Source organism: Poeciliopsis prolifica, unplaced genomic scaffold (genome assembly GCF_027474105.1).
Source record: "Poeciliopsis prolifica strain line A6 unplaced genomic scaffold, Auburn_PproV2 SCAFFOLD120, whole genome shotgun sequence".
NCBI lineage: Eukaryota > Metazoa > Chordata > Actinopteri > Cyprinodontiformes > Poeciliidae > Poeciliopsis > Poeciliopsis prolifica.
This window is the reverse complement of record NW_026562495.1, coordinates 10341-36856: the sequence shown is the minus strand read 5'-3', so window position 1 is coordinate 36856 and position 26516 is coordinate 10341. Positions and strand designations below refer to the sequence as shown.

Sequence of the window (26516 nt, the reverse complement as noted above, 5' to 3'; positions counted from 1 at the left end):
TACTCTCTGGCAACATAAACCGATCCTCCACCAGATTTGTTATCTAACTATCTATAGACAGAAACGTTCTCCGTCTATAAGATAGTGACTCATTTACCCTTAGAAATGCATGTTCTCTCATCTTTCCCATTTTGAAGCAAAGTGGTCGTGACACCTACACCTTCATTTTAAAAAGTTTAAACAAAAACTATTTATATTTGTTTTACTCTGTTTGAACGTGTTGATTTTTATTTACCTGCATCCCTTCTGGTGCTAATAGTTGTTGCAACTTTTACTTTGTCTGAAACTTCTTTGGAGTTTTTCAGCCAAACTTATCTTCAGGTACTTTCTGCGTCTTTACCAGGAGTAGCAATAGTTGTGCACCGGCGCTGCAAATCCTCGGTTGGCCTGTCCCGCTTTGCTCTCAGCTAGAAGAGCTGTTCCTCCCACTCCACACATCACAGGCGCCTCTGTTCTCTTGCTGTGTCATGCTGGCAGGTTTATCTGAAAAGCCCGCTGGAACCTACCATCCCATGCACGGAGCGTGCGGAGAACACGGTGAGCTGAGGGGGTCGGGGGCCTCGGGGTTCGGCTTGAACTCTTCATTTGTTTGCGACCAGAGGAAGAGAGGGACGCTCTGTGTTTCCACCGTCGGGGACACACCCTGCCTGCCCTAGAGCGGTGCAGTGTGATGGGAGGCTGAGAGAGACCATGACGGGCGGCTGCAGCCTTGTAGAGAGGGAGGGATGGGAATGCTGAGTCAGTGAAACTACATAAAAGGTCCAGGAGAGGGTGAACGAGTGGGTAAATGACAGGGAGAGAAAGGTAACAGGAGGGGGAGGTGGGGAAAAAAAAATGAGCTGCATGATTCCTTTTCACTCATTTCATCAATAACCTATCGAGTTTACCACTATTCCGGCCATGTCTGTGTTTTTCAAAGCAACTTTAAGCTGAAGTAAAGTGGTGACTTTTGTTTACTTTGGCTTGAAGGCGACATTTTGCGTTTACAGTTAACATCAGCCCTGAGAACCAAGGTAAGATTTCACAAATCTATATTTCTGTTTTGTCTTGTACTGATTGTCCAACCCCAGTGTCACATTGGCTGCTTTTTTTTTTTGTTTGTTTCGCATCGATGCACACTGAATAAAACATGAGAACATAAGCGCCACCCTTCGAGCTCTTATTCTAACTCTGGTTGTCTCCGTCAGATGCAGGTAGATGAGCCGGTGCTTTTGCCGAGGTTGTCCCGTGTCGCAGTTTGTGGCGGCACGCATGGCAACGAGCTCTCAGGAGTGTACTTGGTGCGAGAGATGCTGAAGGCGGAGAGAAGAAAGGAGGACGGGGAGCCCGCGTCAGTGCTGATGGTGCTGTCCAACCCTCGGGCCATGCAGCAGTGCAGCAGATATGTTGACACTGACCTGAACCGCTGCTTCACCCACGCGACCCTCAAGTGAGGCACCGCTTCTGTCGCAAAAACCATCCACTTGTGTCACGGAGACATTGCTTTAGGTCATCAAACTAATTCAGATGTCACACAGAGGAGCTCTGTAGGTTCAAAACAGAGTTTTTAGATCATTACTTATTGTATTGAAAGAAAAAGTTCTTCAAAACTGGTCTGCATCAATGCAAAAAGAAGTAATTTACCCTTTTGTTAAATTGTGACTCACGAAGGTGATTTATTCTTCCATCCATTATTTTTTTGTTTATCTCTGGTTGGGTGTCAGAGGTACAAGCCTCAGCCAAGATTGAATCCCAAAGCAGAATGTCCAGGCGTCGGTGTAAGACTATCAGCTCAACCTCAGTTTGGTCCTGCTGCAGGAGAACGATTCAAAACTCCTTAACAGGCCAACCTCTGAATTGGTTTTGATTATGTGACCTTGAACAGGCCATTTGCTTGTATGTTAGAAAACTCTCCAACATGGATGAATTAAAACAATCATGCAGAGAATTTTTTTCTTTCTTTGTGGACAGTGAATTCTGCAGAGTTAAATCAACACTATGCCGAGTCTATTTGGTCCTTATCAGAATTGGTGTCAATTTAACTCTTTTCAGGGTTATTTCAACAAGAAACTGTGTACTTGAAACAACTATTTACTAGATTTCAGGGGGAATTCCTTTATTTATTTATTTTACCTGAACAGGTTGACTTGGTTTCCACCTTAACCTCAATAAATAAAACCATACATTAAGTTAGTACAGCACTCCATTAACTATGGTGCTTGTGTCCTAGTGGCCCCATATCAGAGGGGGCCCCCTATGAGATCTTCAGGGCCCGGGAACTGAATGCCCTGCTGGGTCCCAAAGGCAGCCGGGCGGCAGTGGATCTCATCTGTGACCTTCACAACACCACCGCCAACATGGGCCTGTGCTTCATCGCTTATTCTGACTGTGACTGGATCTGCCTTCACATATTTAGATACTTGCAGGTAAATACTTTAAGTTCTCAGTTTCAACCTGAGTAGAAATAGTGGACATATTAGTTGAGATCTGCCAGAAAGCGTCCAGACTGTCTTGTAATGTTTAATAGAAATCTCAAGTAGTTTCAATATTTTTCTGTCTGAACATTGAAGAGGCCATGACCGGACTCTTCAATGTTGGTTGAAAATAAAATAACAGTGGACAAAGTAGAAATGTAAAGAGTCCACATCATGTAAAAACCATCTACAGCAGATGAACAGCATCTGAAAGGCTTTAAGAAATTAGATAAAATCTGTTGTAGACCTGAGACATAAATCACCCAAAGTTAAATCATCTTCTGCAGCACTTCCTAAACCTTCAGACACTTTACTTTGTTTTTTTTCTCAACACACAATTTCATTTTCAGAACGTTTTTACTGAATGCCTGTTTTGAAATTATCTAACTGATGTCAACATAATATTTAATATCTGTCGCACTTTCAAAAGTGGCTGCACTCAAGTGCTCTAGAGAAGGTATGCTTGGATTTGCTCCATGGACTGAAAGCTGAGATATTCTTTTGATTTCAGATGAGGATAAGAACAGTGATGTATGAACGATAACAAAAGCATTTATTTCAGCCAAGAAGCTGCATGGCCCATTGCTGGAGAGGAAGGCAGCTGAGCGAGCTGGAGATGTGCACTTGAGATTTTTGGAGTTGACAATAATATTTGTGGATCTCTGAAGCGTCTCGAGGATTACCTCTTGGCTGTTTCTCTATAATCCTCACCTTGCTTAACTTGTCACTTTGTTTATACTCTAACAAGTGTGTGAATGTTCAAGTGACACCAATACTTTCTGCAAGCCAGTGCACATAGTTACTTTGAAATCGAAGAACCAAGAACAAATTGTACCTTTGTCACAAACTGATGGTAATTGTGCAGAAAGATACATTTCAAACCGGTTCTTTGGTAAGTTATCCGATTGGAGTACACTCAACTCTGGTTCACGCTCAAAGTATTTTAGAATATTTTTACACATGGGTGATTCCTAGATGGATTAGGTGAGATTTGCAAAATGATCATAATGGTCAGAAGATGAGATTAACAAAGTCCAAATTAAAACTTGGAAAAAAAACTCAGGAAAACTTGACCAACCATTTCCATGTGTATATATATATATATATATATATATAAAAATATATAAAACTTTGGGTTTATTCTTGTACTTTCTTTTAGAAGCTGATGCCGGATACGCCGATGAGATTCATCCATTTTGATGTCTCCACTAAAGAGTCATATTCCCTCGATTCCATTGGAAAACACGGCTTTGGTGAGTTTTTACCTTTTACTGTTTTTAACATAAATGTGTCTAAACCCACTGAACGGATATTTTCGTCTGAAACCTGCTTTGTGCAGCCATGGAGATTGGTCCTCAGCCTCATGGATGTGTCAAGTCAAACATTTACACAGCAATGAAAGAAGGCGTGCAGCACATGCGGGATTGGGTCAGCTGCTTTAACTCAGGTGAGTCCAATGCGAACGTGGCTCAGTTACCTGTATGCAGGGGTGGGTAGAGTACCTTAAAATTGTACTAAACTAAGCAGAATTAGAAATAAAAATTAAATATTACTAATTACTAAATGTTCACTCGACATACAGAGTAACAAAGAGAGCAGAGGCTGCATGGAGCATAAAGGGAACTTCCTATCCCTTTGCCTGTTGCTGCACACTGCCAGTCAGCTTGCTGAAGGAAACACTACATTACTATCACTTTAATGATGATAGTTTCAGTCTGTGAAGAACACAACAGCAATAAGCTGCAACATTCTCCACTGTGAGCAGATTTAAATTTAGTTCATGTTTATTTTAAATGTTTGCACATATCAATATTAAAAAGAAAACATATTTCTATCGACACCATTATAACTGTCATAGTACATAGAGTATTTTTTGCAAAAGCAAAAGATAATTACTATATCATGTTATTACAGTTTTATTTTAATTTTCTGTGGTATTTTCACCACAGAAAAATACAACATACAAAAATACTACTAACATGACCCCACATAACTGGGGTTATGTTAGGCCCCAGTTCCTGCAGCCTGCATTGAAATGCCCTGCAAAGCACTGTTTCAAAAAAGCTTATGTTTTATAAACAATATTACTTGGTAATTTTGCGTCAAGACAGGAGAGATTTTTCTGGTAACTGCTACAAAGTGTAAATCAGATTTATACTTTTACTTTTGTGTTGAGTATCTGTTTTATTATATATTTACCATCAATGACAAAAAAAGAAATAAAAAACACGTTCACTTTTCAACCAAAATCGCCAAGTGGAATGATAAGCGGTGTTTCAAAAGAGCTGAAGAAATCTTTTGTTTTTTGAACAATAACAATATTTGTTGTTAATCTGTTGCTAGGCGATAAGCATGTTTTCTTAGTAACGAAGTGCCACAAAGCAAACATCTGATTTTCACTTTTGCAAAAGTGAAAATCATTAAGCGGTGCATTGACATTAGCACAAACATTGCTGCTTGTATCTCCAGGCTGTGTGTTTGAGGGAGGACCAGTCGACGTGTTCACCATGGTTAAAAACGTAGATTATCCCAGAGACAGCGAGACTTTCAACATTACGGCAGCCATCCATCCACGCCTGCAGGTACGGCCTCCGCTCAGTAGTTTGACAAATAAAAGAAAAGCAAGCAATATCTCGCAAAACTGCAATTTGAGAAACGGCATCTTCTATTGTAAATATAATAAAATCTTGGTCGCTTCATGTATAAATTCAATGAGGATGAAAAACATCAACAGTAACAACATTAAATTGCTTTTATATGTCATGAAGCCTGATGTTGAAGCAGAATTGGTAGCTCGGTTATGAATGAAAGTCCAGCCTCTGCCTGACAGAGTGAAAGAATTTCTCATTAAAAACAACACTGTTCAATAAAAACATGATTTAACTCGAACATTTTTGAACATGTAGGCATTAAATTCAGGTTTGAGAAATTTTTGTCTTTCAAAAAACATATCCTACTTTAAATTGTCAGCATGTTTCGTTTGAAATTAGTCTAAACTCAGGCCTCTAGCTCAATGTAACAACCTAAATAAATGCTCATGCTGATGGATTCACTTTTCGTAAATTAAGTTATATTACTTTGTCTATAAAAGGGCAAAGATTTGTATTTTTTGTAGAAAATTGTTGAGTTTTGAAGCTCAGCAGAGCTGCTTCACTTTAATGACATGTGCTCTTTTCTTTCCCATTTTGAGAAAAAATTACTCCTTTTGTGACACATCATATTCCTACCCCAGGAGTACAAAGATTATTTATGAAAGGTTTCTGCTGAATTTTAACTTTCAGAAATGGAAATTTCTAGTTAATGTGTAAAAATGTTTGGTTTTGATTTCCCAACTGCTGACTAAAAGTCCCCTCAATTAAAAGTTGGATTTTTCTACATTATCTTATGTCAAGTTTTGCTGTTGCAACAAAACTAGGAATTCATTTTCGGAAATATAGGTTAATTTATTTATGAATGACACAGGTTGACATTTTAATACGTCACCAACATGCTCTTGTTCCAGCTTCCTCTGGAGCTTCAACAGTTTGACGTTTTAAACATTTCCATTTTCATGTTTGGTTTCATGTACAACATGACGTCCCTCTAGGTTTTAAAACCTCAAAGTGCTTTCTCTCACAGAGCCGAGACTTTTGCCTGCTCCACCCTGGAGAGCCCCTCTTCCAGGCGTTCTCAGGAGAAACAATAAAATACAAGGGCAACGAGCCGCTCTACGCTTTCTTCATCAACGAATGCGCTTACTACGAGAAAGGCATCGCGCTGTCCCTGGCCAGAAAGAAGCGTGTGACCGTCCCGTCTATCCGTGTGCAAACGGATGAGGAAGAACGAGCGAGTGAGCAGAGCTTTGCATCAGAGGAAGAGGAGTGAAGACCTTCTTCATATGAGACTAGTGTAAAATTATGTTTAGCAATCTTTTTTTTAATGAAATAACACGTACAAGCCTTGCATATACGCACACGTATTTACACAAATAGCAACAGTTTCACTTTAGGTTCACAAACATCATGTGTCAACAGCGCATTCAGGGATAGAAGAGGCGTTTGTGTTTGATGTTTCGATGAGTAAAATACAATCCAACCAAGCAGAACGTTTATCAAACCATTCAGAAATGTCATGAAACTGTTGCTCATCTGTCACCATCCAGCAAGTGTGTTTATTTCCTCCAAATATATATACATCAATGTAAAATTACATGGATATTCAGTAATGTAAAATTGCGGAACAAATTCAGCAGTTCTTCCACATATGGCCTTAAAGTACATTCATAATTTAGAAGGGGCAGACACACTCTCCCTCATTTCTGATGACTTATTTTCACAATCAAAGAAACATCAAAACACAAAGCAGGAAACAAAACCACAAAAATAGCCAGATGGACAAAACAGAAGGTATTGCGTCACTAAATTACACAAATTGAATGTTTTCCTCTACAAAATCATATTAAACGTGCATGAAAAAGTAACAAAACAACATACTTTGTATACATATAAAGAATAAATAAATCAAGTTAAATAGCAAAAAAAAAAAAAAGCCATCAACGTGACATTTTGTCAGGAATAACATGGATGCAGTAATAATCTTTAACTTCTCAGAGACATTCTGTTTCAAAGCCTGTGGAGACAATTGCACGAATGTCTTTGTGTTTCGCTTGAAACATTCAGCACATAAGGTGTGTCTGTCACATAGGTGTGGTCTCATAACGCTTAGATAACCACTGAATTGTCTTCACTGTAACTATGAATAAGATCGTAGGAGCAATTGTGAAATAGCAGAAATTATGGTTATATGCTTTAAAGTTCATGATCTTTAGGTTGTTTTGTTTTTTTAAGAACTTACCGGTAAAACACTAAGTACTGATGTACATAAAATCTGCTTTGAATCAGATTTGAAAGACATTGTTAATAGTCTTTAAAATCTGAGTTCCAGTTTGGAAAGATTGGGTCTTAAGTAACGTCTGTTGTTTTTTCCTGAAATTGTTAACAGTGTGCATGCACTGCTCACTCGATTACGTGCAAAAATCACAAAGAGAGAAACCACCGTCTTACAAAATACTTTAGTACCAAAATTACTTAAAGGGCTGCATGAAGGTTGAATCCTCGATCTCCATGAAGCCATCAAACTAAAACCGGCAGATGGATTTTCACTTTGTAATTTAAGCCACGCAACAGCAATTTAATTTGCTGCTGCTCGTGTCTGCGGCTGCCTGTTCTTTTCCGCTTCAGCAAGATTCTTGCTCAATATGAGTGATTGCTGCAAAGTAAAATTCAATGTCCCACTTTCTTGCCCTGGAGGAGGGATTGCTGCAAGGTCAATTACTTAAAGAAATGAATGCTAATTTCTCAACATTTTGCCAATTAGCGTTATAAACTGAACCCGACTGCAATCCATTATAACTAGAATTTTTGCATAGAAATTAGATCTGCATGTTTTGTAAAGGGCTTTCAGATGATAATTGTTGTAAATTGGTGCAATATAAATAAACTGATTTGAAGCTCAAAAGCAACAACCGAAATAATCCAATTCTGCGGCGCAAGACTGAAGACAGGGCACACTCGCTGCTGACGAACTTCATAAACGTCCTCAACAAGAACAACCTGCCAAAAAACATCTGGCATCTGTGTCCTGATATCTGGAGATATGAGGATGTTTCATCTCTTGTGGTGACATGGATCATTTCATAACTTAAGAGCTTCTGTTCAAATGTCAATTTTAAAAAAATTTTTATTTCGTGCCATTGTTTGGGGGGAGGGAGAGGCGTTGCCCCAGAAATCTCCTTCCAGGGCGTAGTTTCGCATGACACTGGCTGGTGCAGTGTCATAACGTGATTATGATCTTGATTATTTTTCTCAGCTGAGTGAGTGAGTGATGCAGTGCCAAACCGCAGGATAACAAACCTCCACCTTGCTTTGCGGTAGCCGACTGTAACAAACCAGTGAACCGCACTTGTGGAGTTTGTGTTGTCATTTTCAGAAGACACAAAAGAAAATGTGTCACTTTTAAAAGCATTGAGGAAACCCTGATTTTACTCCTGTAGAAGTAAATTATATTAAAGCTTAACCGGAGATCCAGGCAGGTATTTTTTTTAATGTAGTTGATTTTGAGGTTTTACCAACAAATCTAAATTTGAAAAAGTAAAAATCAGCTAATTTTCAGCATTTCTGACCTGAACATTGTGCTACACTCGACTTATCTTTTCTCATCAGCAGCCCGAGAGAGAGAAAAAAAAAAATCAAATGAATGCTGTCTAGGTTTTTAGTCTAGACTTTAAAAGATAAGATGGGATAGAAACCACATATTCACGCCACCCGGTAGGCAGTCATGCGGTAATAGTTCTGGCTGTGACTGCGCGCCGCCCACACCAGCAGCGCGGCGGCCATCATGTGCAGGGGCGAGGAGATGAGGGCCAGGTAGAGGGACCAACCCAGAGAACCATCCACCTTGTCAGGGAGCATCGACACTCTGTGGAGCAGGTCCGTCCCAGCCAGGTAGCAGCACACCGTGGCCAGGGTGCACAGGCCTGTAAAAAGCAGGATGACACAGAAATCTGCTAAGAGTTTGCTTTGCTAATCCGGTTTCTGACATGAATCCTCAGAAAAATAGGCAGCGGTTAACCAAAAGGTGAAAATATAAACGGCCGTATGGGGGAAAGCAGTTTGCATTTGTCATAACGATCCTGTTTCCTGGGGTTGCTTTTTGTTCTGTTCTTTGTCAAGACGATTCCACAGTATTTCACCATCTGTGACTGAACTTGAATTAGTCATGCGCCGATCCACGCTGTTGCATTCATGGTATAGAAATGGAAAGCCGGTCACTTCCTAGACGAAAATCTGAAGAGGCTTTGATAAGAAACTGCAACGTTGCTCACTGGATAAAACAACCAAACCACAGGTTTTTACTGTAGTCAATCAATGAACTTTCTGTTCAGCGTCTCACTACTCTGTTTTGAGCTCCTTTACTCTTACGGTACTTCGGCTTAGATGGTTTCCGATTCTTCAGCTCTTTTACGTTCACACTCACTGGCCACCTTATTAGATACACATTTCTAGTTGGTTATTATAAAACTAGTGAACCTGAAACTTAATTAAATAGGTATTTAGATTATAGGAAGCCAACCCATTGTAGTTCAAACCAGGCTTTAGAATCTGGACTGTCTTTGCATGTCGGTCCTAGTTTCTGAGAGGAATATTTATGCTCAGTCAGGGAGGAAATGGACCAAAATACAGACAATTAGTGAGGAACATGTTTTGTGACCTAAAACACCTCGCTGATGTCAGATGACTACAGAAAAATTAGCTTGAGATGACAGACAGGCAGCAGAAGCTCAAATAAAACTCTTTTGTACCAATGTATGGGGAACATCATCTCAGAATGCTAACTCTGAGCCCATGGTCTAGCAGAAGAGCCCACCAGATCCCAGGCCTGTCGGCTAAAATTAGGAAAAATAGACATACCAGTACAATTCACACAGGCTCATCAAAATTGGACGGTAACACGTCAGAAAAAACTTTTCCAGGTTGATTTGAGTTGCTCCATTCGGGAGCAACTCAAATCAAACTTGTGGAGTAAGTGCACCACTGCCACACAAGACACACACGCAAAAACGTGTCCAAACTTGTACCAGAAAACTTAACTATATACTGTGTTTATATGAGAGCCATAACTCTACATCTTAAGCCTATCACCATAAAAACCCTTCAGAGATCTTCAGAAATCTGTACGAGAAGGTCTGGTTTTATGGAAGTGAATAAAAGCAGGAATGAATGCTTTAATTAATTTTTATATAGAGTACTGTACATGCTGGCACATTGTCAACAGCAAACATTGACAAGTAGGTCACCCTTTGAAGAGTTCATGCTGACGTCTTATTTAAAGTCGTAGATTACTGACTGCATTGTTTGACGCCATGAGAAGCACAGAAACCGGTCTTACCAGCCAAGAGATGAAGAACTCCAATGCCCCATGTGGGACTGAGACTTCTGCAAAGGCAGGCGCAAAACCCAATCAGGCCCGCCAGCACAACCAGACCGAGAGACGCCAGAGGAAGCAGAAATTGGCACCTCCACAAATCTTTTTTTAGGAGAGACATCAACACGTCAGTAGTAAACCACACTCTAACGAAGAAGTACATGTTCATTGTCACGCAAATTTTGGTCATAGTACGGGATGATTTTGTTGTGTGTGTCTTCTGAACGTACAGGTGCGGAGCATGTCCTCTCCACTGTTGTGGTTCCCCGGCTCTTTGTATTTAGGGGTGAACTGCTCCGGCAGAGTGAAGTTTCGACACTCCAGCAACATCTTTGCATCTGAAAGAGATTTTGTTGTTTACTTCGAGTATAAGTCAGGAAATGCAGTTAACAAAAACTGGGTGAAGTGTGTAAAAATCCAACAATGTCACAAAAAAAAAATGTATGTGTACATTAATCCGTCAATTTGCTAATTAGTGGAATAACTGCATTTATGCTTCATGAATGAGAAAACACAAGAGATTCCACTTCAGATGCTAATCAAAATTGGTTGAGTTATTTGTTCATAGCTCATGAACCAATGGTATGCACCGCTTCAGTAAATAAAAAGTTATCCAATAACATCATGGTCGGCCAGACCTTTTCACTTTATTGTGGTGTTAAGGCTCCTGTGGGTAGGTTGGGCTTTCTCGTCTTCTGTGCAACACTGATTACTGATATGAGACACCGGGGAACCTGGTGAGACTGTTGCTTTTGAGAGCCAATTCTTGAGAGCAGAACTGCTCTCCGTGCAAAGGCAGCTTTGCAAAGCGAAACCTGTTTTTCGCTTTGCAGAAAAGCAGGTTTTATTAATGGCAAATTTTGGTTTGTAACTGTAATTTGTGTTGAATATTTTTCTTCCAAAACTCTTACACATGTGCATATTGTGACTTTTGAGGCTGGTCTGGTATTTTGGAGCTATTTGATGCTTATTGCTTTTCCAGTAGAGCTCATATTGTTTTGTCATGTTATGAGTCTTTGGGTGAAAGTGAGCACACGGGCTGCTGTACTGGTACCAGCGCCTGACAGATACACGGTGGCCAGAACAGTTTGTATAATGAAAACAAAACAAATAAAAATGGCACCTCGTTAAAAGTGCTTGGGGGGAAAAAAAAAATCAACAACTGAACCGAAACGAAATGAATGTGGCCTGACCCAATCTAACCTACGTCAAGCTGCAGTGACTCATGTTTTTGGCACATGCAATTCAGTTAATTAGAATAGATGACTCCAGGTCCAACCTGTGAGTCACATCTGCGGCGACAGCTGCACTGAAAGGTGTGCAGCTGGTATGACTGCAGGTGTGGCTCCGGGCCCTGGGGCCAGTCGGTGGTGGGTCACAGCCACATACCTGGCTCCCTGCCCCAGTGGGCAGAGGGTGGAACGAGCACGCAGCGCCACCACAGCCCCACGGTCCCGTTGAGGCGGAACAGCGTGTCGCTGTAGGTCTTCTCGTCGAACTCCCCGGTCATGAACTCGTCGTAGAGGGAGCGCAGCTCGGACACGTTGGCCTCGCCGCGCACGGTGGGGCTGCTGTACTGGTACCAGTGCTGCGTGCCGACGGCCACCGACAGATACACGGTGGCCAGGATGCTCAGCACGCAGGCGATGACCAGAGCGGTGGCGTAGCGGTTGTCGACCATTGTTCACCCAGAGACGGACTTAAAGGGGATTAAGTCGGCGGGGTGGGGAGGGGGAGGGAGGGGAGCCGGTCTCAGCTCGTGCGGTGCACGGACGCGTTCCGGTCCTCCAGTTGCACCCAGTCACTCCAACATGGCTGATCACGGTGGAGGAGAAAGTCGCGCAAAAAATAAAACAAGCTGCAAACGCCGGCTATTTTAATGACGGCACCTTGTCTGTTGTGCTGGACAAAGCCCCGCGGCTCGGCTTGGAGACGCCATCTGTCCCGCTGTCCCACTTCCACAGATGGTGGGCGGCCTGCTGCAGCTCCAGTCCACAGCAACAACAACAGCAGCCCCTCCTTAACGGAAAAAAACGAATCAGTCCTCCGTAATAAAATGTGTTTTATCTCCAAAAAAAGAATGATCGAGGCAGATTTCACGAGGAGTTTATTTTTAGGATGCTCGGTGCAGCTAGGATGCTGGGAACGCGCTGTAATCCCTGCGTTTTCCTCTTCCGGTTAACCTTTTATGGTATCGGCAGCGGCAATATCAAAATAAAGTCCGCACCGTTTTGACCAGATCGAAATCCCCACGTCCCCACAGAATCCAGTTATTACTGTCATTTTTAATTGTTTTAATTTTCAATGAACTGAGCTGCTGTAATTTTAGGGTTATTATTATTATTGTCATCATTATTTTTTATAGCCGGATCAGTAATTTGGGAACTTTGTTTATCCAGATGCTGTTATATGACAAGAAGCATTTCTCAACAATAAGAGTTGAGTGATTTAAGAGTTAAATGAGCAAGGAAAAAAGTTCTCTGGATGAAAATAAACACCAAAACTTGAACCTCTCATATTAACTGTGATATTGAAATTGCTTGGCCTCGCTGGTAGCATTCCCAGAAATCTTTCACAGTGAGATCCGACTTGATTGCATCTGCTCTCTTGTTTTTATTCTTTTGTCTGAAACACACCAGCTTTTGTTCTCAGATTGATTTTTCACTCTACCATAGTTGTTGCGAGTGCTTAGTCATTCCCATCTCAATATCTGGCCCACAGAAAGTCCCTTTTGGTCTTTATAGAAAGGAAGTCCTGGTATTTTCTTTTGTGCTACCAAGGTAATGTCTGGTAAATAGGATTTAATGGTGATAGAGGAACAATGACTAACAAAGAGACTCTTCACTTAAATAGACTGAAAGCCTTTCCCAGACTTAGGAATGTAAGTCCACTTTTTGAGAAAGGTGAAACTCGTACAGTCGGTTGATCACCTGTACGTCCAGTGTCCACTAAGATTCATTTTAGCTACGAAAACCAAAATGAGAGAACACGCTTTAATTTTGTAATCACTTTTATTTTCTAATTTCAGACTTAAAATTAAAATGAAACATAATAAAACCATTTTAAGCACTCGTTGAATACAACTTTATATCATAAGCTCAAGGCTTAGAAGCATCTCAAGAAAGAAGCTACATTTTTATTCACAATTGATTTATTTTTCTCTTTTTTCATTTCTACTCAGAATAGGCCATAAAATTACATAAACAGTTAATGTTTGACAATGACTTTAAATGTTTTAAAGCACACCTTCCCTTCAGCAGCAAATACAAATAATTACTAGCAGTATAATCTAAATGCAAAAATAATTATTGCAGCTCAATAATTATTTTTATAGACATGAAGCTTTAGTACAAGGAGTAATATGTAATAACATGTAATTATGTATTTGGTTTAAACCATAGTGACTCAAGACTGATCTTCAGGCTTTCCACACCTCAAGCTGTAAATAGAGAGAAAAAAATACAACAATATTAGTTACAAATAAATAACTTGGTTTATTTAGACTTATCTTTGTTACTGACGATGACTTCAACATCATATTCTACTTTTTTTTTTTTTGCCATACCATAAATCTTATGTATATATATATATATATATATATATATATATATGAATAAATGACATGCTAGCTATTTGATTGCCTGAATGAATATTTTTTAACTTGTGAGGAAGACAGAATATTTACAGTTGTTGAATTTAAATGAAGTTTAACCTTTAAGAAATTAAACATAATAAAAAACAAATAAATAGTTGACCCAAAATAATTAGAACGCTCATGTAGATGTCTGGCAACTGTACCACATTCTTCATCTCTCTGCACTTTTTTGCATCTTTTCCTCCATGGGACAGTTCTACCATAACTGTCATACAGTGATATTACTCTACAACCATATATTTTTACTTTAGCTAAGAATGCTGATCGATTTCGTTTCGATGCTGAAGTCGACGATAGACGAAGCCGCCTCGATCAAAACATCCCGTATCTCATTGTTGTCAGGAACAGACGTGCCTCTAAACTTGAGGTTCACGGTGTGGATAACCGAGCTTTTTCTGGGAACGCAGTCAAAATAGAAACAAGATGTTCAGTAAGTTTAAAATTTAAATCGAACTGCAATGTGGAAGTAAAATTACCTGATTGTAGAAACCTCCATGGAGAGGAAGGCAGAGGAAAACCTTTTCTGGAAGAATGGTTCGAGCTACAGAAGCAGAAAAGAAGTCGGAGTGAAACACCAGCAGAGACGGGTTCAACTGTGAGCAGTCCAAAAGACAAGACGCATTTTGAGCGGACAGTATTTACTTGTCTCTTTATCAGGGAAGACATATTATTGAAGGTCACAGATGAGTTCAGCAAGTCCTTTGTCAAAGGGTCTTCTACAGATGTGAAAGATACCACTCTTGTTAAGTCTTTCTGTTTGAGAAGAGAAGATCTTGATGTTTGTTCACATGAAGCAGACATCAGTGTGCATTTGCAGACCCTGGATGATTGACCAAATGTAGGCATAGAACCTGTCAAAACAAGAATGGGAGAAAATATGTCAGAAACAAAGCAAATTTTAAAGTGAATAACATTTAGATTTCAGTTAATTAAATTAAGAAATTTTACAAATAAGTGCCAATAAATCTGTTAGATCTCTAGTAATTAGTCAAAACCGGAAAAAGCAAAAGGAATGAAATGCATATCTCAGGACTTTAAGAGAAAATCTCTGATATAAATTTTAAAATTAATTAGGGCATAAAATTTTTTATCTTGTAGAAAAAGATTTAGATTCAACTAGCTTAGATTAAAATCTAAATTTTTGAGGGGGTTTCAAGAAGAAAACCAACAAACTAGAACTGTAAGCAGTTAACAGATACCAAGACCATCCCAGAAAGTCTAGACATAGATTTTAACATGACTTTTAAACAGAAAACTTAGTACATACCAAAAAATAAAAAAAAATATAAAATTCCCCCAAAATATCTTAGATGATCATGTCTAAAAGAAAAACAATTTGACAGTTTTGCAAAAGATTTTGAAATTCAATCAAAATGTAATGTGTAAACAAGTTATTGCAGCATTTTGTTCTTCACATTTCACTCTAACAATTTTTCATTGTTAGATTGCACAGCAAATGCATAGCTCACGTTTCTATATTATGTATATTTTTATAGAATATCTGTAGTGGTTTTAGGAAATTCCTTCCTTGTGGTATAATAATGAAGAACATCTTACTGGTAGCTGCTGTAACTCTGACTCCACTGCTTCTGATATTGTTAAACACAGAGAAGAGAGTGAATGTGTATCTGGTTCCAGGACCGAGAGATGACACTGTGTGCTTTACTGGTCCATTTCCATATGGTGCACTGATGGATGTCTCTGTGTCATTAAACTGGAGAACAAAGCTGATATTGTTGTTTTCTTTATTCCACTGCAGAGTGATGCTGGTCTCATCTTGACTGGATGCTCTGAAGCCACCTGCACTTTTAGGAGCTAAAAACACAACATGATTAGAAGTAGTGTGTTCATGTTTCTAAGTCTAACATTGTATAAAAGGAACAAAAATACAGGCTATTTTTTTACAGTAAATACATTTTGTATTCCCCTTTTGTGGTAGATTAAAGACTGTTTCCATTTTTTGTATTTAATCTTAAAAATGTTTTTTTTCTTTCTTCTCTGGCCACTAAAGACCTTAGCCTCAAACTCTATGCAGATAATAAACATACTTATTAACAGGCCAGCATTTTTATATTATTTGTTTTTTTTTTCATTTTTAAAAATTTAATACCAAAACTTTTTTTTTCTGTTGTGAAAATAGAAGCTTATTTAATATTTTTGTTGAAATGCCTTGAATATGTAGAACTTGCTTGAGTCAACCCACAATATAATAATGTCATAAACACTTAATGCTCCTCTCTAGGGGCTAGAAATAAGTTTCATGGCCTGTTCCTACTGGCACGCACACATTGTGTCTATGGAATAATGTATAATGATAGGATCATTTCTGACATTATTTAAAGACAAATATAAAAAAAACCTAATAACAATTAATATGCACTTGTTACAAGTATCTCACCGATGCTGAATACAAAACTGTACAGATATGCATTAATACTTTGTAGGGATTACATTAAACATCTTACCAGTGGCAGCTGAAAGCTGTACTCCTCTACTTCTTATGTTCTCAAACACAGAGAAGAGAGTGAATGAGTATTTGGTTCCAGGACTGAGAGATGACACTGTGTAGTTAACTGGTCCATTTCTATATGGTGCACTGATGGATGTTGCTCTGCCATTAAACTGGAGAACAAAGCTGATTTTATTGTTTATGTTATTCCACTGCAGAGTGATGTTGGTCTGATCTTGACTGGATGCTCTGAAGCCATCTGCATCTTCAGGAGCTAAAAACACAACATGAAGAGAGGTAGTTTAATCATGTCTCTAAAGTTTTAACAATTCTTCTCTACTTTACCAGAACCACCATCATCTCCTTATAACAGGAACAGCTATATGAGTAGTGCAAACCATTTCAAATCATGTATTTTGAGCAACATTTATTATGTAACATATATTGCTGGCGGTCAAGCTATTTGATTGACAGCAAATTAAATTCATTGATTAACCTGTGATTTACTGCATGATCAAAGACTGGGACAGTGCAAACATCATGTGACAAAATTTCAATTGTTACATGTGTATAACCTGTCGAATACAAGACTGTACAGATATGCATTAATACTTCGTAGGGATTACATTAAACATCTTACCAGTAGCTGCTGTAATGCTGACTCCACTGCTCCTGATATTGTCAAACACAGAGAAGAGAGTGAATGTGTATCTGGTTCCAGGAGTGAGAGATGACACTGTGTAGTTTACTGGTCCATTTCCATCTGGTGCACTGATGGATGTTGCTCTGCCATTAAACTGGAGAACAAAGCTGATAATGTTGTTTACTTTATTCCACTGCAGAGTGATGCTGGTCTCTTCTTGACTGGATGCTCTGAAGCCATCTGCATTTGCAGGAGCTAAAAACACAACATGATTAGAAGTAGTTCATTCATGGTGTTAAGTCTGACACAGAAAGAAAATACAGGAATCTTTTTTATTTTTATTTTTTACAGTCATAAGACATTTCATATTACACCTACATTTCTCCGTTGAGGAGACTGTTTTCATTTTTTATTTTTCATACTAATTTTTTTTTCTGGTCTCTCAGCTGGCCACAGAAGACCTAATCCTCAATATTTAAGCAGATAATAAACATAGTTATCATCGGGCCCATATTTTTGTATTGATAAATTTTTTTTGTAATTGATCTTATGCAGTTTTAAAAAAACTTAATATCAGATTTTTTTCTGTTATGAAAATAAAGGCATATTTAATATTTTGTTGAAATGCCTTGAATATTTAAAACTTGTTTGAGTCATCCCACAATATAATAATGTCATTATGTTATGACATTAAAATAATGAAATAAGGTTCATGACTTGTTCATTCTGGTACACGCACATTTTGTCTATTGAATAAGACAAACTGTGTCTCATTCCACATTTTGTATTTTATCCTAAATATGTTTTTTTTTCTCTTTTTTGTCTGAACTGGCCACTAAAACCAGTGTAATGTCAGAAATTACCTAATGTCAGAAATTCTGTAATTTTGTGCAAAGAAATATAATGAGCATGTTCGGTAATTTCTGACATTATTTCGGACAAATATGAAGCCTCAAGCAACGTTTAAAAAATTGTTACACTTATATTACCGGTGCCAAATACAAAGCAATACAGATATGCATTAATACTACATAAGGATTTTGTTAAACATCTTACCAGTAGCTTCTGTAACGCTGACTCCACTGCTCCAGATATTGTTAAACACAGAGAAGAGAGTGAATGTGTATTTGGTTCCAGGACTGAGAGATGACACTCTGTAGTTTACTGGTCCATTTCCATATGGTGCACTGATGGATGTTGCTCTGCCATTAAACTGGAGGAAAAAGCTGATAATGTTGTTTACTTTATTCCACTGCAGAGTGATGCTGGTCTCTTCTTGACTGGATGCTCTGAACCCATCTGCATTTTCAAGCTCTAAAAACACAATGAGGTTAGAAGAAAATTATAAAAGTCGGCAAATTTGACATTGTACGTTGGTCACTTTGTATTACCAAAATATTTTTAGCTATTTGATGCCAGATTGAACAAGACTGTTTTATTTTTAACTTTCTTGGAGTCATAGAGATAAATGCATTTCCTTAAAGGTGACCTATTACCTCAAACAGGTTAGGACACATCAATAGATATATACAACATGCTCATCACATTTCTTTGCACAAAATCCTTCTTGGATGACGAGATTTTAGTTTGGTCAGTTCTGCTCTTTTCAGGATGAGATGTTTTAGGGCCTCTTGTAACTTCAAATCCAAATAGGCTTCTGCTGGCCCCCAACTCAACATTTACACTTGCAGGTAAAAACACCTGCATTTAGTTGCTCAATTATACAACCATATGTTTATGAGTAGCAGAACATGGGAATTCAATACTATTTAAAATAACTGGTTTGAAATGAGTGTTTAAATTATCAAATTGAGCTTCTGTTTCCCCTGGAAACTTTATATAAATGTTTCCTCCAACAAAACAAAAATGCATCCAAGTTGTTTCTAATGTTCTGTTTGACAAAATGAAGAAATTGTACTTAAGTCCTTTTTGAAATCCTACTTGATATCATAGAAATAAATGTACTATTATTCCCATAGAGTAACTATGAAACACAGTGAGTTGTGTTTCATAGCACAATCAAGTAATTACTGACTTTCATTTAAAAAAAAACAAAAAAAAAAACATTTGTTTTCTTCTGTTAGGTTGTTTTTATGTAAGTAGAAATGAAATTATTTCAAAAGTATGTAGCATTTCCTCAAAAGTAGAAGTAAAATTTACCTGAACAGATGACACCAGCATCCTCATTGTGTCCGCAGTCATGTGTCCCAAATCCTCTGTGCTGACACTTTGTAAGTGAAGTTTCATTGCCAGAACACGACACGTCATCAAGCCAGATCTGTCCTGTTCCTTGACCAAAGAAGGCTCCACTTTTAGCCTCCAATGCTGTTCCACAGCCCAACTCTCTACAGACCACATTGGCATCCGTTAAGTCCCAATCATCATCACAGACCGTTCCCCAGACACTGTTGTGGTAGACTTCAACTCTTCCAGAACATCGAGAAAATCCATCACCAGCTAACCTGATCTGACCTTCAAGAAGAAACACTGTATTATTTGGACTGTATTCCAATATTCCATCTTCTAAGAAACAAGAAAATCCACTTACTTGCAGCAAATGTAGTTTCACAAATCCCAGTCAGTTCTTATCTCTATATCGGACTGTGTGGTTTTCAAATTAAGTTTTGTAAGTTAAATGGCTGGAAATTTAATCCGTTTCCATGTTTATTTGTGCAAGCCAAAAATGTATGTGATGTATTGTTCTTGTAAGTAGAATATGTAGTTGTTCATGAATTTTGCCATCTTGTAAACTAAAAGTTTAAACTTCCCACGGTCTTGGAGAGACACTCATGAGGAAGTGGAGGGGTTGCATTGTTAGACCAAATCTCATAAATGCGCACATGGGGTCAGTGCAACTGTGCTGGACCGCACAACCACAGGAGAATTCAAGATCTCAAGATGGACTTGACCCTTCGAAGGAAGATTTATTGCAAGAGTTATTTGAAGAAGACTGGCAAGTTGCATGGACTTTGTCCAACTCAAGCCGCAAGTTGTCCTTTGGAATTTCTTTAGATGGCCACGATTAATGCATTTCTTCACTTGAACAAGCCACCGAAGACCTTAGCCTCAATCTTTAAGCAGGTAATAAACTTATCATTAGGCCCACATTTTTTATTAAGGTTTGTTTTGTAATTGATCTTATGCAATATTCTCGTCCTCAACTTAAAAAATAGTAACAAATATTCAAAGTTTACAGAAAATATCAGCCTGTGGGTAATTCTTCTACATAAGATGACACTCTGGAAATTGAGTTACTGAAATAAAAGTTAGAACATATTGAATATCTTCTACTTTTTAAAACAAATTATTTTAATTCCTTATGTTTACTGAAGTTTTGGATACAAATAAAAATTACATCATTTGAGCAAAACAGCATTTTTGCCTGAAATAAAAGTTAGTTTTACCTGAACAGACGACACCAGCATCGTCACAATGTACACAATTGTGTGTCCCAAATCCTCTGTGCTGACACTGTGTAAGTGAAGCTTCATAGCCAGAACACGACACGTCATCAAGCCAGATCTGTCCTGTTCCTTGACCAAAGAAGGCTCCACTTTTAGCATGTAGTGCCGTTCCACAGCCCAACTCTCTACAAACCACATTGGCATCCTTTAAATCCCAATCATCATCACAGACCGTTCCCCAGGTACTGTTGTGGTAGACTTCAACTCTTCCAGAACATTGAGAAAATTCAGCACCAGCTAACCTGATCTGACCTTGAAGCAGAGGAAGAAACATATATTAATAATTAACTTTGATTTCAAGACTTTTGCATCTTCTAAAACTCAAAATAATCTGGTCACCTCCTGCGAGTGTATGTTTACAGATTCCACTCATGTTTTAACCTTGTAAATCAAACTCCATGAGTTTTATGGTCATCTGAACACATAGACTTAAAATCATACATTGTGTGACTATGCTGGACTAGTGAGAAACTTTAATTCCTAAGAAAGTTTTATGCCAAGAAGGGCATGTGATAGAGAAGTGACTTGAGCACAATTTTGTATAATGTTCTGGAGTCAACATTCATGTGAAGTCCATGTCTCTCATTGTGAACATCAACATTACATTTTTTTATGTGCTCTGCGCTGCTGCTGAAAGTATACCTCAAATGTCTGTGTACTGTGGAAAAAGCTTTGCTTCATAGTGGCAAAGATATATCTATAGTTTTGAGAGAAGGTGTGCGGCTCAGGGTCTCTCTTTATGCAGATGATCTCCTGTTTTATGACTCCAACCCAACCGAATCACCTTCATCTGCTCTAGTGTCACTTAGTCATTTCTACAGTTTTTTAGGCTATAAGTTGAACATCAATAAGAAGGAACTAACCTCAATTTTAAAAGTATCAACAATTTTACACATCTGGAAGTCATAGTTATTGGAAAATAAAAGAATCTATCTTCAGAAAGCTAAACTGCAGGATGTGTCATTTTGCTGAACTTTCACATATATTATGATAGGTATTCAACTTGAGAAATCTTGTAAGTTGGTCCTTTTATTATGACCACTGCAAATATTCTGACTGCATTATGCTGGAGCTCTGCATAAACAACAACATTTTGCTTGTGGCCTTCTTTCCTCTGCGTGGCCTTTATACTCTATTGCATCTCTTACCAACCGTTTAGATAAATATTCACTAAAAATATGAGCTCAGTTCAGGAAACGGTTTGGCAGCTTTTCTATTTTTCTTGTTATATTTAGAGTTTGCTAATAGCTTACGAGTGGTAAAATACATTTTAGTTTTCTGGTTATAGAATTTGTTGGGAACAAACTGAGGTTGAGTTCACCATTTTAAGGTGATTTATCAGTCTCATTTCTCTAAGGCTTGGATGTCTTCCATCTACCTTACTCTTAGTCTGCAATTCATTTGATGCAACAATATGGAGGTCTCTTTCTACCATATATTTTTCTCACGTCCTCTTTTGAACAACGGTTGGGAGGAAATATATGTCACAGTTTGAGTAACGGGTAAAACCAAGTCCTTGTATCAGGACAGGACACATCACAAACTGCCTCCTCGGGTACAAGAGTGTCAATGGTGTCAGGTTGCTATAAATATAACTTCGGTAACTTTCATAAGTCATTTATTGGCGTCACAGCCAACTGTGATTGTTGCCATGGATTTGACCATGTTGGACAATGACTAGGAAAAACTTCTTCCTATATTTACTGATGTATTTAGTGAAGACACAGCTGCTGTATCTACCTTTTGATACATCAAATATATCCTCTGGTATTAATGGAAGACTATAAAAAAATAAAAAGCATTGAGCCAGAATACACTCTATCACATTACTAAATTATTAAGATCATGAGAAAAAAAACTACAAAAAAGTAAAGCACCTCTTTACATCTTTTGTACTTGTTAGATTCCTTCTTTGTGGTATAATAATGAAGAACATCTTACTGGTAGCTGCTGTAACGCTGACTCCTCTGCTCCTGATATTGTTAAACACAGAGAAGAGAGTGAATGTGTATCTGGTTCCAGGACTGAGAAATGACACTGTGTAGTTAACTGGTCCATTTCCATCTGGTGCACTGATTGATGTGTCTGTGCCATTAAACTGGAGAACAAAGCTGATATTGTTGTTCATTTTATTCCACTGTAGAGTGATGTTGGTCTCATCTTGACTGGATGCTCTGAACCCGTATGCATTTTCAGGAGCTGAAAACACAACATGAAAAGATAAAGTTTAATTATGTCTCTAAAGCCTCTTGTCCATGGAAAAAGCTTGAACAATTCTTGCCTACTATACTACGGTCACCATCATCCCTTTTAGGAGCAACAACTACATGAGTGGTGCAAATCATTTCAACAATTCTTCCCTACTTTACCATGTATTGTGATCAACTATGTATTGTTGCTCACAACACGTGGTATTGTACTGTAAGCAGCTTTTGCTATGTAACATATATTGCTGGCAGGGAAGCTATTTTATTGTCAGCAAACAGTGGGTAAAACCAAGTCCTTGTATCAGGACAGGACACATCACAAACTGCCTCCTCGGGCACAAGAGTGTCAATGGTGTCAGGTTGCTATAAATATAACTGCAGACACTTTCATGAGTCATTTATTGGTGTCACGGCCAACTGAGATTATTGCCATGGATTTAACCATGTTGGACAATGACTAGGAAAAACTTCTTATAATATCTGATGTATTTAGTGAAGACACAGATGCTGTATCAACCTGGGACTATAAAAACATCCACTTTTGCCCAGACGTTGCTGACTGATTGGTTCTTCAGGTTTGGTATTTAAAGCCATGTTATTTTGGCTTGAAATACCAAGCCAAAAATAATGGCTTGGTGTTATTTTGGCCTGTGATTTCTTGGATTTGAGCTCATGTGAATTCAACAGCTCTGTTATCTGTTAGACTTGAAAATGTTACATAGTCATTGGCATCCTGTTGGAAATGAGCAGTGTGAGCCGTTCAACAGAAATCTTTTTGACCTTCTGTGGACCTTCCCAATATTTTAGACATCAGGATTTGGCTCCCTGCCTCTCACAAGTGTTTTTCTGTTAGAATACTATCCTTTCACCAAAGTACTGACAAGTCTCTGGTTTTTCTTAGGTTTGACTGTGAACTTCTACTGCCTATCAACCTTTTGTTGGTTTTTAATAGTTGTGAGTCTGATCTTACCAGTAGCAGCTGAAAGCTGTACTCCTCTACTTCTTATGTTCTCAAACACAGAGAAGAGAGTGAATGTGTATTTGGTTCCAGGACTGAGAGATGACACTGTGTAGTTAACTGGTCCATTTCCATATGGTGCACTGATGGATGTCTCTCTGCCATTAAACTGGAGAACAAAGCTGATATTGTTGTTTATTTTATTCCACTGCAGAGTGATGTTGGTCTCATCTTGACTGGATGCTCTGAAGCCATCTGCATCTTCAGGAGCTAAAAACACAACATGAAGAGAGGTAGTTTAATCATGTCTCTAAAGCTTTAACAATTCTTCTCTACCAGAACCACCATCGTCTCCTCTTAACAGGAACAACTATATGAGTAGTACAAACCATTTCAAATTATGTATTTTGAGCAACATTTATTATGTAACATATATTGCTGGCGGTCAAGCTATTTGATTGACAGCAAATTAAATTAATTGATTAACCTGTGATTTACTGCATGATCAAAGACTGGGACAGTGCAAACATCACGTAACAAAATTTCAATTGTTACATGTGTATAACTTGTTGAATACAAAACTGTACAGATATGCATTAATACTTTGTAGGGATTACATTAAACATCTTACCAGTAGCAGCTGAAAGCTGTACTCCTCTACTACTTTTGTTCTCGAACACAGAGAAGAGAGTGAATGAGTATTTGGTTCCAGGACTGAGAGATGACACTGTGTAGTTAACTGGTCCATTTCCATCTACTGCACTGATGAATGTCTCTGTGCCATTAAACTGGAGAACAAAGCTGACATTGTTGTTTATTTTATTCCACTGCAGAGTGATACTGGTCTCTTCTTGACTGGATGCTCTGAAGCCATCTGTATTTTTAGGAGCTAAAAACACAACATGAAGAGATGTAGATTAATCATGTCTCTAACGCTTTAACAATTCTTCTCTACTTTACCAGAACCACCATCATATCCTTTTAACAGGAACAACTACATGAGTAGTGCAAACATGTATTATGAGCAACATTTATTATGTAACATATATTGCTGGCGGTCAAGCTATTTGATTGACAGCAAATTAAATTATTTGATTAACCTGTGATTTACTGCATGACCAAAGACTGGGACAGTGCAAACATCACGTGACAAAATTTCAATTGTTACATGTGTATAACTTGTTGAATACAAGACTGTACAGATATGCATTAATACTTCGTAGGGATTATGTTAAACATCTTACCAGTAGCAGCTGAAAGCTGTACTCCTCTACTTCTTATGTTCTCAAACACAGAGAAGAGAGTGAATGTGTATTTGGTTCCAGGACTGAGAGATGACACTGTGTAGTTAACTGGTCCATTTCCATATGGTGCACTGATGGATGTCTCTGTGCCATTAAACTGGAGAACAAAGCTGATATTGTTGTTTATTTTATTCCACTGGAGAGTGATACTGGTCTCATCTTGACTGGATGCTCTGAAGCCATCTGCATTTTTAGGATCTAAAAACACAATGAGGTGAGAAGTATGTTATAAAAGTCTTCAAGTCTGGCATTGTACATTGGTCACTTTGTATTTCCAATATATTTTCAGCCACTTCACATCAGAATGAGCAATGCAGTGTTTTTCTAGTCTTCTGGGTGTCGTAGAAGTAAATGCACTTCCTATTATGTCCTATTCTGCTTCTTTGAACAGTCTGTGACTATACAAAACATTTTCATTGCATCCTTTTTTTTTCAGAAAGTCCTTCTTGGATAATGACAATTCAGTTTGTTCAGTTCTCCTCCTTTCAGATTGAGTTGTTTTCGGGCCTCTTTAAATCCAAATGGGCTGCCGCTGGCCTCCAACCGCATGCACCAAAAGCATCTTGCCCACTTAGTAGGATAAAGACATTTTTATTTTCATTGCATCTGAATTGCTATGATTCTTTAATGGATGAGCCCCTGCATTTAAGTCATAACATTTGTTCTTCCTCTAAATCCAAGTACAAGTTGTGTGTAGTCATAATTCGAAACACATTTTTCTATGTGTAGATTTAGTCATGATTGAAATTGTAATTGGAACTCTGTCTTTGTTTTAACTATACCTGCCTGGTACAAAAATGATGCATCTTGAGAAATTACAGGTTTCCATCAAACATCAAAATACGTAAAATAGTAGTTTGATTCAAAGGTAACAAGTTATTCTATCAAACTTCTCTAAGATTGAGCAAACTTTGCATAATATACATACATTTTCTTTTATGTGAACGTAATTTGGCTTACATGTGACGTCCACGACAATCGAACTTGTGTCGATAACTAAAACTGTGATGTTTGAAACTGCTTCGGCCAAAATTTTCACAATTTGGGTGTTATTTGGAGCGGATGTTGTTGCAAATTCAAGATCAATGTTGTTGACAATTGACCCATAACTGCAAGCACAAGACAATATCAGTTAATCAATGCACATTTATATTTAACAATAATCAGAATTTCTCCTCAAATCATACCTGAATGAAATCACAGTGAAGTTGCGCAATGAAGGGAACGCAGTCTTGTAGAGTGGTTCAAGCTGCATGCAGAAACACAGAGATTTAAAGTTTTTGTAGTTTAGCAGTTTGATAGAACGTATTCTGGCTCAATGCTTTTTCTTTTTTAATAGTCTTCCATTTATTCCAAAAGGATATAGATCATAACGTGGTGTTTTTGAGTCTGAGTGAGATTTTACTGAAATTAACTTAAAC

At 38.2% G+C, this 26516-nt stretch overlaps 3 protein-coding genes across 3 annotated transcripts; 1 reads left to right on the top strand and 2 right to left on the bottom strand.

The window, feature by feature from the left end:
• The first annotated feature begins 848 nt into the window (after positions 1-848).
• Positions 849-6317, top strand: LOC129354913 (N-acyl-aromatic-L-amino acid amidohydrolase (carboxylate-forming) B-like). The gene is made up of 7 exons (XM_055024464.1): positions 849-1013; positions 1188-1429; positions 2210-2405; positions 3613-3706; positions 3793-3900; positions 4923-5035; positions 6072-6317. The coding sequence occupies exons 2-7, from the start codon at positions 1188-1190 to the stop codon at positions 6315-6317; spliced, it is 999 nt and encodes a 332-aa protein (XP_054880439.1). The 5' UTR covers positions 849-1013.
• Positions 6318-6576: 259 nt separating this feature from the next.
• On the bottom strand, positions 6577-12586 carry LOC129354914 (claudin domain-containing protein 1-like). The gene is made up of 4 exons (XM_055024466.1): positions 11805-12586; positions 10646-10753; positions 10380-10517; positions 6577-8967 (listed from the first exon to the last, which is right to left on the bottom strand). Exons 1-4 carry the CDS (start codon positions 12094-12096, stop codon positions 8747-8749), a joined length of 759 nt encoding a protein of 252 aa, XP_054880441.1. The 5' UTR covers positions 12097-12586; the 3' UTR covers positions 6577-8746.
• Positions 12587-13525: 939 nt separating this feature from the next.
• Positions 13526-22971, bottom strand: LOC129354895 (tenascin-like). The gene is made up of 12 exons (XM_055024444.1): positions 22926-22971; positions 22568-22825; positions 20567-20878; positions 19323-19634; positions 18219-18476; positions 17160-17417; positions 16536-16793; positions 15628-15885; positions 14713-14921; positions 14547-14611; positions 14317-14465; positions 13526-13854 (listed from the first exon to the last, which is right to left on the bottom strand). Exons 1-11 carry the CDS (start codon positions 22969-22971, stop codon positions 14318-14320), a joined length of 2382 nt encoding a protein of 793 aa, XP_054880419.1. The 3' UTR covers positions 13526-13854; position 14317.
• Between the last annotated feature and the right edge of the window lie 3545 nt (positions 22972-26516).